Below are 15,936 nucleotides of genomic sequence, written 5' to 3'. Positions count from 1 at the left end.
TGCCTTGAACATATTGTGTAATCTTTCTGGGTCCTAGTTACAGATAAGATAAGGATAATGTCCAGTTTAATGAGTTGTGACTCTTTGATTAGGTATGTAAAGCAGCTAAAACTCTCTGCGGCACATAATAGATGTTCAATAAATTTAAGCTATTATTGTAAAAAAAAAAAGTCAGTGTCATGAAAGACTTAACAAACAGCTGAGATATTACAGATTAAAGAAACTAAAGATATATGATAACTAAAAGCAGTATGTGATCCTAGATCAGAAGGAAAAAAAAGGTCTGTAAAGAACATTATTGGAATAATTGATAAAGCTTACATGTGAATTGTACATTAGATAATAGTGTTGTAACAGTTTCAGATTTCTTGAATTTGATAGTTATGGTTATATGAGGCATTATCTGTGTTCTTAGGATACATACTAAAGTATTAAAGGTGAAGGTTACTGGGACACCTGGGTGGCTCAGTCAGCTAAGTGTCTGACTTTGGCTCAGGTCATGATCTCACGGTTCGTGAATTCAAGCCCCGCATTCGGCTCTGTGCTGACAGCTCAGAGCCTGGAGCCTGCATCAGATTCTGTGTCTCCCTCTCTCTCTCTGCTCCTGTCCTGCTCACACTCTTCTCTGTCTCTCAAAAAGTGAATAAACATTAAAAAAATATTAAAATAAAATAAAGGTGAAGGTTACTAATTACTCTAGAATGTAGTTCAGTACAAAAAAATCTCTCAAGTGAGAGACATGGGCAGTTGTGGCAAAATATCAAAAATTGGCGAATCTGCATTAAGGAGTACCTGTTTGAAATTTAAAAAACAAAGAAGTTCAAAAACTGTGGCTGGGAGAATTAATTATTGATTTTAATAATTAGATCCCAGCTTTGAACTTGTAGGAGTACTGACAATACTGACTCTATCTTTGGCCTTCCATCTTGTTCATGTTCACTGGATTACCTCTCTTGGGGCTTATGTGTTCTGGGACCCTTGGAGATTAATATACATACCTTTTAGAAATGCCCATCAAGGTAGGGATGAGGAGAGGCTTGCTTTGGCCTCCCAGGAATCTGTAAGAAATAACATAGTCTTTTCCCTTTCTGACACACAGGTAGTGCCTCAAGGTCTGATTAAAGGTTAGCTGTCAGGTGCATGCAATCTTTTGAAATACACACAAACCCTTTGATCTCACTGCAGTGCTCTTCCCACTCCACTCCATGTGTCCCCTTGCTTTATTAAACCTATAGGCTAAGGTCTGGACTTTGTGGAGAATAGCTGCAGTGCTATGTGAATTTTTGCTGGTGGATATCTCCTCTCCCCACCACCCCTCTCCTGCATTAAGTTACCTTGAATAAAACTTCAAAAACTGTATGGAATGGTTAAGTGTCAGACTTTGGCTCAGGTCATGATCTCGCAGTTGGTGAGTTCGGGCCACACATTGGTGCTGTGCTGACAGCTGAGAGCCTGGAGCCTTCTTCGGATTCTGTCTCTCCCTCTCTCTCTGCCCTACCCCCACTTGCACTCTGTCTCTCTCTGTCTCTCAAAATGAATAAATGTTAAAAAATAAAAAAAAAAATTACAATGAGGTTGTAAAAATACAATCACTTAACACTATTAGATGGGCATAAGTTTTTAATTTGGTGATAATTATAATAACTTAGCATTCACTATATGGAAATACTTTTCTAAGTGCTTTAAGTGTATAACTCGTTTACGTTTCAAACAATCATAGAATATTGATAACATCCTCATTTTACAGATGAGGAAACTGAATTTGAGAGAGATTGAGAACACACAGAAAGTGGTACAGTTAGAATTTAAACCCAAACACTGTAGTGTTACGGCCTGCTAGATTGAATGCCATGCCAGAGGTAGTAGTGCAAAATGCTTAAGAGTTTTTGGAAACAGGTTATATTCCCTGTAATCTATGAGATCTTAGACAAGTTACTTAACCTGTGACTGCCTCATTTTTGGTACTTCATTATAGATTGTTGAGAGGCTGAAGTAGGTTATTTTATTATTATATACTGTTTTCTCTAAGCCTGGGTGAAGGTGTAGTAGTACAGCAGAAACTCTTACACACATTTTTGGTTGGGAATGTAAATTGATATTGCTGCTGTACCACTTTTTAAAAAAAGGTTTCAGGGGTGCTTGGGTGGCTCAGTTGGTTAAGCATCCAAGATGCTTGATTTCTGCTCAGTTTATGATCTCATATTTTGTGAGTTCAAAATGTCCGCGGGCATTGACAGTGTGAAGCCTGCTTGGGATTCTCTGTATCCCTTGCTCTCTGCCCCTCCCCCACACACGGTTGCTCACGTGCTTGCTGTCTCTCTCAAAAAATAAATAAACTAGGGATGCCTGGGTGACTCAGTCAGTTAAGTGTCTGACTTTGGCTCAGGTCATAATCTCTCAGTTTGTGAGTTGCTAGCCCTGCCTTGGATTCTGTGCTGACAGCTCAGAGCCTGGAGACGCCTTCAGATTTTGTGTCTCCCTCTCTCTGTGCCCCTCACCCACTGTGCTCTGTCTTTCTCTCTCAAACAACTTAAAAAAACAACTTAAAAAAAAACTAACAAACAACAAAACAACAACAAAAACTTGTTGTTTTAAAAACAACAACAACAACAAAAAAAACTTAAAAAAAACTAATAAAAAAGATTTCATAAAGCTAAAGGTGCTCCTACCTTGTACCTTCAACTTGGAAATACCTTTTGGAAAATATTTAGCAGTTCAGCTCTTGTTTATTTAAACACATTTTTTTTTTAGTATATGTGCTGCCGAAGCGAGCACATAAACACATTTTTTTTTAATGTTTACTTATTTTTGAGACACAGAGAGACAGAGCATGAACGGGGGAGGGTCAGAGAGAGAGGGAGATACAGAATCCGAAACAGGCTCCAGGGTCTGAGCTGTCAGCACAGAGCTCTTGTTTATTTTAAAGAAACTCTCCCACATACTGCCAAGAAGCTGTGCACTGGGATATTCACTGCAACATGTTTGTATTAGCTGGAAACAACCTCAATGTCTATCAAATAAAAAATGTACAAAATAAATTATACTATTTTCATGCAATAGAATAGTATGCCCTAGATTTTAAAAAATGAACTATAGTCGGGGTGCCTGGGTGGCTCGGTCGGTTGAGCATCCGACTTCGGCTCAGGTCATGATCTCATGGCTTGTGAGTTTGAGCCCTACATCGAGCTCTGTGCTGACAGCTCAGAGTTTGGAGTCTGCTTCAGATTCTGTGTTTCCCTCTCTCTCTGCCCTTAACCCACTCACATTCTGTCTCTGTCTCTCTCAAAAATAAATAAACATTTAAAAAAATTTTTTTAAATGAACTATAGTCATAAAGATGAACATAGATCTTGAATGATACTGAATAAAAGCAATCTGCAGAAGGATATATATAGTGTGATGCTATAAATATATATAGGGTGATCATATAAAGTATAAAAACATGGGAAGAAACTATGATGTTTTATTGAATATAAGATTACACAGATCTTAAGGTGCATCATTATTTAGGTAATCAGTAAGAAAAATTTCACCATGAAACTATTATATACCATTAATTATAAAATACATACCAATTTTAGAGGTGTTAAAATGATGAAAATAATGTGCCTCTTGGAATAAGTGAACTGGGATGTATTACTTGTGGGTTTAGGTGAACATGTGAACATACAAAATGTTTTGTAATAAAAAAAAAAGACTGCGGTTACCTTTGGAAGAAGTCAGGGGAATGGGATTTGGAAGGGACACAGGGACCTCAGCTCTGTAATGTCTATAATGTTTTGTTTGCTTAAAGTAAAAAATGCTACATGAAACAAAAAAAAGAAGATTCATTAAAGCTTGATTGGGAGTACATGGATGTTTATGTATACTTTTCTGTATGGCTAAAATCTGTCTTACTTTTTTTTAATTGGTGGTGAGGAAGAGTAGGTAAGTGTAAAAGTGGATAAGTTTGTCTTAAAAGCAAGGACGAGAGAGGAAAGCATATCAGTGGAGGGTTTTGTTTAAGTGAGAAATACAGGTATCCTTTGCCCTCTGAGCTCTATTTATGCAAACTATGTAATGGAATATATTCTCTTAGATTTTTAGATAAATCCCTTATTATTTAAACTCTTACCAGGGCACGTGGGTGGCTCAGTCGGTTAAGTGTCCGACATCGGCAAGCCCTGCGTCGGGCTCTGCCAACAGTTCAGAGCATGCTTTGGATTCTGTCTCCTCTTTCTGCCCCTCCCCACTTGCACTCTGTCTCTCAAAAATGAATAAACATTTAAGAAAATATTTAAACCATTACCATTTATCTAAAACTTTGGAACCAGATAGACACTTTGATATCCACAGTTGCTATCCAAACTTAAGTACTACATATATTTAGAAAGTAAGAGATACTTCCACTGAATTTGTAAACCAGTAGAGAAGAGACTGAAAGTATAGAAGATAGAGTTAAGTCCCTGAAAGGGGAAGAGCTGAGGTCTAGAGTGTAGAGAAATTCACTCTTGATAAGAGTAGAGTCACTAACTACCCTTACATTGGAATGAATATGATGAGAAGAGGTTTAAATAATAGAATAATTTTTAGAGGTAGCTATGAAATTGACTACATTGGCCCAATTGTCTCAACTCAGTGTGAAAAGTATGAGGAAAGGTCAGGGTCAACTAAGACAGTGCTTCATAGTGGGTAGATTTTGTTGTTCAGATTTTTACATCTTTTGGAAGTTACTACTGTCTTTTGAAATACCTTCTTGAAAATTTACTTGCCCTTTGCAAAGGTCACAGGATTTACCGAATATTTTTAATATACGAGACCATGGATTGATTCTGTAATATTTTGAAATTCTGATTTTTGAGTTTATACAGCCTAGGCTGCTTCCCTGATCTTTTCCAGATAGAGAAAAAAATTGCTGACACATAAGAATGTATGTATGTTTCAACGTTTATGTGGTGCTTTATATTTTATTTTTCATATTGATACAGTGAGGAAATTATTGTAGTCTCTATTCTTCATTTTGCAGTTTAAGCTTAATACTCTTTTCTAGTACTGCTTGTCTCTAATTATTTCTTATAATAAAATATAGGTTACTTTGGAGTTTCACTAGTTAAATGCAGAGCCTTCTTTACTTTTATTCTCCCTTTTTAAATTTTAGAGCTGAACGACAAAGGAATGAAGCACTATATAATGCTGAAGAGCTGAGTAAAGCTTTCCAACATTATAAAGAAAAAGTGGCTGAAAAACTGGAAAAGGTAAGAAGCAGTTGTGCAAATTCAGTTTTTTTGGAACTGTCCATATTCTAAAAATAAAAATAGACATAAATAGAATGTATTTGTTTATAGTTAAAGTGGGGAATAATTTTTATGACCTTGTAATAAAATCATTGGAATAAAGAATTGTAAATATTGGCTAAGGCTGGTGTTCATAATCTTATAATGAGCAGAAACTTTTTTATCAAAGTGGGAAAAGAATGGAGACAAGGGGAAGAACAAAATACAGAGAAAGAAAAGAATACGGAGAAAGATGAGGTGAGTGAGCAGAGGTTGGAGCTGTAGAAGTAGAAGCAGAAAATTTGTTCCTATCACCTCCATGAAAATGAAGACAGAGTAGATTGTATAGCCTTCAGTTGTCTCCCTGGACCTACCACCCTGAGAGGATCTTACTCCTTCCTCTCAAAGGGAAAATTCCTTTAACAGATTCTACATGGTAGTATAGTGACTTTATTACATTCACTTAATATTTTCAAGTCATATGGATAATAAAATCTGTTTGGAGGAAGGCCACATGTTGAGTATTCAGACATTGAGCTCAGAAGAGAGGTCTGGTTGATAGATACTAACATGAGAGAATTCCATCTTGAGATAGTAATTGAAAAAGAGAAAGTTAATGATTCTGTTCAAAGAAAGGTAGAAGGGTAGGAGAAATATTATTATTAAAAGTTTAATAAGAAAGAAATACCATATGATTTCACTTATATGTGGACTCTAAAAGATAAACAAACAAAAAGCAGAAACAGACCCATAAATACAAAGAACTGATGAGGTGTTGGGCAAAATTGGTGAAGGGGAGTGGGAGATACAGACTTCCAGTTATGGCATGTGGAAGTCACAGGCATCCAAGGTACAGCACAGGGAATATAGTCAATTGTATTATAATAGTATATGTAGCGTCAGATGATAGCTACACTTGTGAGCACAGCATAATGCATAGAGTTGCTGAATCACTGTATTGTACACCTGAAACTAATGTGACATTGTTTGTCAACTATATTTCAATGAAAAATTCTTAAAATCCCGTCAGATACTGTTCTTAAGTGTAAATTAATCAGATCACTGTTTTGAAGGCCTTGGAGAAGATCCCTGTGGGAATGAAATTTTGTAGGAGGGATTTTTAATAAGGTAATTTGTCGGGGGAGATAGAATACCTAGCAGGGGTAATATGTTCAGGGAGAGGGAGGACTTTATAGAGGAAAGAGAAAAATGTTAAGATGATTTTTTTTCACATTTCTCCTTGGGATTATCAGTTCAAACCACACTCAGCAGGTACCTCTAGTTAGGTCGATGTAATAACAGAGGCAGATCTGCCTATTCTGTCACTCCCACCACTCTCACCTGAGTGCTTGATTTTTATCTGGTTTAGATTTGGACTGTAATTTCAGTGGGAGTATCTTGTGGCTAAAATTTCAAAAGTTATTTCTCCATAATATTTGCAGCATAGTTAGCCTTTAGTTAACTTCATGCAGCATCCCTGCATAAATTGCTTGCTTTGCTCCCGTGAGGCCAGAATGCTTCCTGTCGGGTAATAGTGCCATTGCCCCTCTGTCATAGGCTCTCAACCATTTCTGGACAGGTGGTGGCATCCCCCTCCTCGTCCTTTGTTACTGCCCGTCACTTTGCTCCTTTCACTGCAAGGCTGGGGACTTAAACGTGTGAAATACTTACTCTACTCTCCTGCTTATTTCTGAAGTCACTACTTTTTAGTTTGAAACACCTAAAATTTATGACTACAGTAGTATGTTCACTTAAAACAAATTATTGTTTTAGGTTCAAGTTGAAGAAGAAATATTAGAGAAAAATCTAATTAGCTGTGAAAAAGAAAATAAAAGGCTGCAGGAAAAGTGTGGTGTATATAAAAGTGACCTTGAAATTCTGAAAGAAAAATTAAGGTACAGTATCTTGTTATGGAAAAAGGAGTTTTGTGTGGAAATGGAGAAAGAACTGAAACGTTTTAAAATAGAATATTTTGTATATTGTAATTGTGGCCTTAAATTACATAGAAAGCTAGGTTTTATGACTGCAATTGTTTTCTGGGTATAATGTTAGGATTTTTAATGAATAAAACGTGTTGATATTAATATACTTGCAAATATAGAGTGATATGATCAACATATTTGCTTTGCATATATTTAGAGAAGATGAACACAAACATATGTGAAAATATTACTGCCTAGTAATCTGTTAATGGTTGATTACTATCTTTTAGAGTTGTGGCTAATAGTTCATGATTTTTCCTTATATAACCTAAAATTTTCTTGAAGTTGCAATATGTTGAATTAGGATGTGGGAGTTAGATTTCCTGTCTTATACTTTTATAAAGGGAGCACAAGTGCTTCAAAGATAATGGAGGAATGGATAATGCCTTCCTCCTTACTATGAGACACTGGGAAAGTTTTATAATCTTTATATACCTTAGTTTCCTTATCTATAAACAGAGAGTGATAATCGTGCTACCCACATAAAGTTGTGAGTGCCTGGCATGCAGAAAGTAGGTACTCAGTAAATGTGAGCAGGTATTATTATTTCAGAATTAAAGCTTTAAAATATTTTATTTTTTGAAAATTTTAAAATGTTTTTATTTGTTTGTTTTTTAATATAATTTATTGTCAAGTTGGCTAACATATAGTGTATACAGTGTGCTCTTGGTTTTGGGGATAGAGTCCTGTGATTCATCGCTTATATACAACACCCAGTTCTCATCCCAACAAGTGCCCTCCTCAGTGCCCGTCACCCATTTTTCCCCTCCCCACCCCCTGCTTTAAAATATTTTAAAAGTGAGATTAACTAGGATTTACTGAAAATAAATATATATTTTGTTTTCATTTTTATGTTTTTTTCTTCATAGGCAGTTAAAAGAAGAAAATAACAATGGAAAAGAAAAATTAAGGATCATGGCAGTGAAAAATTCAGAAGTTATGGCACAACTAACTGAATCTAAACAAAGTATTCTGAAGCTAGAGAGTGAGTTAGAAGACAAAGAGGAAGTACTTAGAGAAAAATTTTCTCTAATGAATGAAAACCGAGAATTAAAGGTCCGTGTTGCAGCACAGAATGAGCGACTGGATTTGTGTCAGCAAGAAATAGAGAGTTCAAGGGTGGAACTGAGAAGTCTGGAAAAAGTTATGTCCCAGTTGCCAGTAAGTATGGATGAAAAGGAAACTTTACTCAAGTGCTTTATAAGAGATCATCATTTTGTGGTTGCTTTATTAGCTTTTACTTTATGGTTTTTTTTTACATATCTATACTTTCAGTAATGAATTTCTTTTCTACCTCATCCCTTTTCTTTTTCTGCTCCTACCCTTTCTTAGTCTCTCAGACGCCCTATGTAAGAATGGCACAGGATTTTTAAAAAACAGCTTTATTCAAGTAATATTTGTATACCACAGAATTCACCCATTTTAATTGTACCATTCAGTGATTTTTAGTAAACTTACAAGTTTTGGAACAATCACTGCAGTCCAGTTTTCAGTTTACCATTCAGAAGATTCCTTTACCACACTCACCCCTAGGGAACCACTAATGTATTTTCTGCCTCTAGAGATTTGTCTTTTTTGGATTTTTCATATAAATGAAATTGTACAATATATGGTCTTTAGCTTTCTAAAAATTTTTGAGGATCATTCATTGTGATATATATCAGTACTCCATATCACTTTATTTTGAATGTTATTCAATTGTATGGATACACCACATTTTATTTAACTATTCACCAATAAGTAGATAGATATTTGGGTTGCTTCCATGTTTGGACTATTATGAACAATACTGCTACGAACATTTGCATACAAGTCTGTGTGTGGACGTAGTTTCATTTCTCTTGAGTACATACCTAGGAATGGAATTGCTGGGTCATATGGTAAAGTGGTACTGAACTGTTTTCCAAAGTGGCTATACCATTTTACATTCTCACCAGGAATGTCTGAGAGTTCCTGTTTTTCTACAACCTACCCAACATTTGTTACTGTCTGTCTTTTAGATTTATAGCCATCTTAGTGGGTGTGATGTGGTATCACATTATGGTTGTAATTTACATTATTCTAATGACTAATAATGTTGAGCAACTTTTCGTGTACTTATTAAAATGTTTTTATGATAGCAGATGGCCATCATTTCTCTTTCAGTTACATATATAACTATATATATAAGTGAGATTAGAAAGAAGGTAAGTATAACTATGTCAGAAATCTGTTATTGATAATTGTAAAATAAAGGTGAGATCAGGAGAAAACTATATAAATGTGTCATGGCTGATTTCAAATATGTATATATGTATATATTTTTTTAATTTTAAGTTTATTTATTTTGAGAGAGAGAGAACACAAATGAGGGAGGGTCAGAGAGAAGGAGAGACGGAATCCCAAGCAGGCTCCACACCATCAACGCAGAGCCTGACACAGGGCTTGAACTCACAAGTGGTGAGATCCCAGCCGAGATCAAGAGTTGGATGCCTAACCAACTGTGCCACCCAAATGCCCCGGTTTCAAATATATTTGGATGGGTGGTAGACTTACCAATTTTATTTCTTTGACTCTTACCTATTTTATTTTATTTTTAAAAATACAGCAAGGGCACCTGGGTGGCTCAGTTGGTTGAGCGTCTGACTTCAGCTCAGGTCATAATCTCAGGGCTCGTGGGTTTGAGCCTTACATCGGGCTTTGTGCTGACAGTGCAGAGCCTGCTTCAGATTCTCTGTCTCTGTCTCTTTCTCTCTCTTTGCCCCTCCCTCACTTGTGTGCTCTCTCTCTCTCTCTCTCTCTCCTTCTCCCTCTCCCTCCCCCTCACTCTCCCTCACTCTCAAAAATAAATAAACATTAAAAAAAATTAAAAATATAGCTAAAGTGTTTTGGAAAATACTACATGTGCCTCTGTTGTTTTTCACATAATGTTATATTATGTGATACCTCCATAATGTTTTATATAATGCAGGTTTATTTTAACTATTGTGATTTTTCTGTTATCTCAGTATTTCATAAAGTATTTTTACATTTATCCTATTGACAGACATTAGGTTGTTTCTATTAAATTCACACAATTTTTCAAAATTGGAGTTCTGAATAAAACAATTGCATCATAGATATTGTAAGTTTATGTATGTCTCTTTTTAAATTTGCAGTTAAAAAGAGAAGTGTTTGGTTTTAAATCATCTCTTTCTAAGCACCAGATGAGTAGTTTGTCAAACAAGGAAGACAATTACATTGGCTGCTGTGAGGCAAATAAAATGTTGATTTCAGAATTGAGGTATGGCTTTCAGATGCTGAAGTTGTAGCAAATACAGTGTTTTTTTTTAAATTGGCAGTTAAATTAAAATCCTTAATTGAGAAGATGAAAAATATATAGAAAAATTCATCGAGTATTAAAACAAACAACTGTATTTCCACAACTAAGACTTGATTCTTCTTAACATTCTGTGATATTTTTTTCAAATGTGTTTAAGTAAAACATAAAACATTACAGGGTGGATAATACCCATTGATCTTTCCCACTAGTCTCATTCTCCTCTTAAGAATACACCATCATGAACTGGGTACGTATTCTTCCATCCATTTTGTGTATGTTTACATTCACACATACATGCAAAATATATATGCTTATATTGTTTGCAATTTTGCTTTTTTACTCAGAATTATTTTTTAAATTCATACATGTTGAGGTGGGTAGTTAGAGTTACCAATCAATGGGTGGATTAGTGTAGGTAGTTTTAATAGCTGTATGAGAGTCTGTCCTAGAACTGTGTCACCTAGAACTGTAGTTTTCTTTTGTTACAAACAGTGCTGCAAAGTACATACCTTTATGTGTTGCCTTATACAATATGCCAGAGTGTCTCTAGTGTATATTCCTAAAAGTGAAAGTGCTGGGTTATAGCATGTGTACATTATTACTTTTACTAGGTACTATCAAGTTTTTAAAGTAGCTGCTCCAGTTTACATTCCCATCAGTGGTATATAAGAATTTCTACATCCTGCCCAAGAGTTAACTAATATCAGAGTTTTAAAATTTTTGCCAACTTGAAAGGTAAAAATGGTGGGAGATATTTATATAGATCTTTCTAATAGTTTTTGGTGTATTTTGTTTTGTTCCAGGATTAAACTTGCAATAAAGGAGGCAGAAATTCAAAAGCTTCAGGCAAACCTGGCCGCGAATCAGTTATCTCAGAATCTTATTGCTTGTAATGACAAACAAGAAAGTGGCAAATTAAATAGTGTAGAGACAGAACCGGTAAAACTAGGAGGTAATCAATTAGGTGAGTGTGTTAAATTCTTTTTTTAATTTTTTTTAATTTTTTTTTTTTAATTGATTTTTGAAGGAGAGAGATGGAGCATGAGCGGGGGAGGAGCAGAGAGAAAGGGAGACACAGAATCCGAAGCAGGCTCCAGGCTCTAATGCTGTCAGCACAGAGCCCGTCGTGGGGCTCGAACTCATGAACCGTGAGATTATGACCTGAGCCAAAGTCGGACACTCAATCGACTGAGCCACCCAGGCGCCCCTAAATCAAATTCTTTAATTCTAAGTTGTTTATGATAGTTTTTTAGAGAAATGGATTATCATATGTTTAGTTTGTATTATCAGTAATCTGTTATTACTAGTTATGGGTTGGTAAGATGGCAAGAATTTCAAAATTGTTGAACTTTGCATTATTCTTTAAAAATGATAAAGCTACCCCTGGGTGGCTCAGTCAGGTAGCGTCCAACTCTTGATTTTGGCTCAGGCCATGACCTTACGATTTGTGAGTTTGAGCCCCATGTTGGGTTCTCTGCTAACAGTACAGAGCCTGCTTGAGATTCTCTGTCTCCCTCTCTACTCCTCCCTCTCTCTCAAAAACAAATTTAAAAAAACATCAAAAAATGTAGTTTACTGAAGTAAAATTTACTAGTAGGATACATCCATTTAAAATAACAGAGTTTGAAATGTTTTGTCAAATGTATATTTTTTCATGTTTATACCCTTGTAACTATCACCACAATTAAAATATCTAACATTTCCATCAGAAGACTTACAAATGACCAACAGACACATTAAAAAAGTGTTCAACATCACTGATCATCAGGGAGATGCAAATCAAAACCTCCCTAAGACATCACCTCATACCTATCAGAATGGCTAAAACCTAAAACACAAGGAATAACAAGTGTTGTTAAAGATGTAGAGAAAAAGCAACGCTTGTGCACTGTTGGTGGGAGTGCAAACTGGTGTAGCCACTGTGGAAAACAGTATGGAGTTTCCTCAAAAACAAAACCAAAAGCACACTGTATATACACTGTATGTTAGCTAACTTGGCAATAAATTGTATTTAAAAAAAAATTAAAAATCACCATATGATCCAGTAATTCCACTACTGGGTATTTACCCAAAGAAAACAAAAATATTAATTCAAAAGATACATGCACTCCTATGTTTATTGTGGCATTACTTACAATAGCCAAGATATGGAAGCAACCTAAGTTTCCACTGATAGAAGAATGGGTAAAGAAGATGTGGTGTGTATATATGTGTGTGTGGAATATTACACACACTGGAATATTACTCACCCATAAAAAGAAATGAAACTTTGCCTTTTGCAACAGCATGAATGGACCTAGAGGATACAATGCTAAATAAAGTATATCAGACAGAGAAAGACAAATACCATATGATTTTATTCATATGTGGAATTTAAGAAACAAACCAAATGAACAATGAAAAACAGACCAAAAAATCTCTCTTAAATATGGAGAACAAACTGGTGGCTGCTAGACTGGAAGTGGGTGGAAGAAAGAGTAAAATAGATAAAAGGGTATTAAGAGTGCACTTATCATGATGAGCCCTGAGTAATGTGTAGAAATGTTGTATTACCATATTGTACACCTGAAGCTAACATAACACGCTATGTTAATTATACTGAAAACCAAATACAAAAAAAGCCATTTTCCTAAGGATCCCTTATACTCCTTAATTTTCTTTGGGTTCAATTCTGTCTTTAACTTTTCTTAAAATGAAAGCTTAGATTATTGATTTTAAACCTTATATAAGTATTTAAGGGTATAAAATACTTCTCTTTAGGCAATGCTATACCTGCATCCCACTAATTTTTATATATTGCATTTTCATTTTATTCACTTCAAAATATCTTATAATATCTCTTGTGTGTATTTATTTCCAAATATTTAGAATTTTCCAGGTGTCCTTTTGTTATTAGTAGTGGACATTAAGTTGTTTCTAATAACCTAATTCATGAATGAACCTGATTTCAGTTCTTAAAAATGTTTTGAGATTTAGTTTATTGGCCAGCATATGGACTATCTTGATGATTGTTTTAAATGCATTTGAAAAAATTGTGTATTCTGGGGACTATTGAGTAGAGTGAACTTCAATCATATTAAACTTATTTATAGAAGCTTGAGTCTTCTTTCCCCCTAGTGATTTTCTGTGTACTTGTTCAATTACTGAGAAAAAAATCTTGAAATCTTCAGATATGTATGTGAGTTTGTTAATTTATCCTTTTAGTTCTGTGAGTCTGAACTCTGCTTTACCTAAAATTAATATAGTTACTCTAACTGGGGCACCTGGGTGGCTCAGTCGGTTAAGTGCCCGACTTCTGCAGGTCATAATCTCACGATCCATTGAGTTTGAGCCCCGGGTCGGGCTCTGAGCTGATAGCCCAGAGCCTAGAGCCTGCTTCGAGTTCTGTGTCTCCCTCTCTCTGCCCCTCCTCTACCCCTGCTCACACACTGTCTCTCTCTGTCTCTCTCAAATATAAACAGACATTTAAAAAAATGTGTTAATATAGTTACTTGAGCTAATTTTTTATTGGTATATAATTGACATATAATATCATATTAGTTTTAGGTGTATGTCATAATGATGTGATATATGTGTATATTTTGAAATGATAACCACAATAATAAGTCTATGTAACATCCGTCATCACAGATAAGTAACAAATTTTGGGGAGGGATGAGAGTTTTTAAAATCTACTCTCAGGGTACCTGGGTGGCTCACTCAGTTGAGCATCCGACTTCGGCTCAGGTCATGATTTCATGGTTCGTGAGTTCGAACCCCACGTCAGGCTCTGTGCTGACAGCTCAGAGCCTGGAACCTGCTTCAGATTCTGCGTACCCCCACCCTCTCCGCCCCACCCCTGCTTGTGCTCTCTCTCTGTCTTTCAAAAATGAATAAACGTAAAAAAAAATTTTTACGATCTACTCTCAACAAGTTTCAAATATATAATATTATTGACTCTAGTTACCATGCTGTATATTATATCTATACCCAGGAGTTGTTTATCTTATAACTGAAAGTTTGTACCTTTTGACCACATTTGTTTGTTTCATTTGTTTCATTTGTTTGTTTGTTTTTATATTTCACATATAGGTGAGATCATACAGTATTTGTCTTTCTCTGCCTGGCTTTTCATTTAACCTAATGTCCTCAAGGTTCATCCATATTGTCACAAGTAAAAAGATGTCTTTTTGGGGCGCCTGGGTGGCTCACTTGGTTGAGCATCTGACTTCGGCTCAGGTCATGATCTCATGGTTTGTGAGTTCGAGCCCCATGTTGGGCCCTGTGCTGACAGCTCAGAGCCTGGAGCCTGCTTCAGATTCTGTGTCTCTGTCTCTCTCTGCCCCTCCCCTGCTCATGCTCTGCCTATCTCTCAAAAGTAAATAAACATTAAAAAAAAAAGTCCTTTTTATGGCTAAATAGTATTTCTCTGTGTGTGTGTGTGTGTGTGTGTGTGTGTGTGTGTGTGTGTATGCTACCTTGTATTTATCCATGCATCTGTCAGTGGATGCTTAGATTACTTCCGTGACTTGGCTATTGTAAATAATGCTGCAGTGTACATATGAGTGCAGATAGTGATTTCATTTCCTTCAGGTAAATATTCAGAAGTGGAATTACTGCATATGTGGTAGCTCTATTTTTAATTTTTAAAGGCAATTCCATATTGTTTTCCATAGTGGCTCTACCAGTTTACATGTTCACCAACAGGGCACAAGGGTTCCCTTTTCTCCACATCTTCACCAACGCTTATTTCTCATCTTTTTGATGATAGCCATTTTTGTAGGTGTGAAGTGATACCTCATGGTGATTATGATTTGCATTTCTTTGATGATTAGTGGTGTTGAACATCTTTTCATGTGTTTATTGGCCATTTGTATATCTTCTTTGGAAAAAAGTCTTATTTAGATCTTCTGCCCATTTTTAATTGGGTTTTTTTGTGTTTTTTTTTTTTGCTATTGGGTTATATGAGTTTTTATGTATTTTGGATATTAATCCCTTATCAGATATAGATTTACAAATATTTTCTCCCATTCTGTAGGTTGTCTTTTCATTTTGTTGATGGTTTCTTTTGCGGTACAGAAGCTTTTTACTTTGATATAGTCCCACTTGTTTATTTTTACTTTTTTGCTTTTGCTTTTGGTGTTGAATCCAAAAATTACCATCACCAGGACTGATAGATCTAAGAGCTTTTTACTTATGTTTTCTTCCAGAAGTTTTATGTTTTAGGTTTAATATTCAAGTCTTAAACCATTTTAAGTTGATTTTTGTCTACTTAAGATAGTGGTCTAGTTTCATTCTTTTGCATATGGCTGTTCAGTTAACCCAACACTGTTTATTAAAAAGACTGTCCTTTCCCTATGTATGTTCTTGACTCCTTTGTTGTAAATTAATTTACCTTTATTTTGAGAGAGAGGGAGGGAGG

General features: G+C 35.5%; 1 protein-coding gene across 5 annotated transcripts in view; it reads left to right on the top strand.

Annotated features, from left to right (window-relative positions):
- Positions 1 to 15,936, top strand: part of CCDC18 (coiled-coil domain containing 18) — a 115,234-nt gene that overhangs the window by 20,562 nt on the left and 78,736 nt on the right. For all 5 annotated transcript variants that reach the window (XM_019437957.2, XM_019437954.2, XM_019437953.2 and 2 more), the window contains exons 8-12: positions 5,138 to 5,234; positions 7,026 to 7,147; positions 8,104 to 8,395; positions 10,372 to 10,496; positions 11,339 to 11,499. In XM_019437957.2, coding sequence (XP_019293502.2) covers positions 5,138 to 5,234; positions 7,026 to 7,147; positions 8,104 to 8,395; positions 10,372 to 10,496; positions 11,339 to 11,499 — 797 coding nt within the window. The remainder of the gene's footprint in view (positions 1 to 5,137; positions 5,235 to 7,025; positions 7,148 to 8,103; positions 8,396 to 10,371; positions 10,497 to 11,338; positions 11,500 to 15,936) is intronic.

The sequence above is a fragment of the Panthera pardus genome, unplaced genomic scaffold (genome assembly GCF_024362965.1).
Source record: "Panthera pardus isolate Hobbes unplaced genomic scaffold, ASM2436296v1 HiC_scaffold_11, whole genome shotgun sequence".
Taxonomy (NCBI): Eukaryota; Metazoa; Chordata; class Mammalia; order Carnivora; family Felidae; genus Panthera; species Panthera pardus.
The sequence above is the reverse complement of the archived record's forward strand: the minus strand, read 5'-3'. Positions and strand labels throughout refer to the sequence as shown.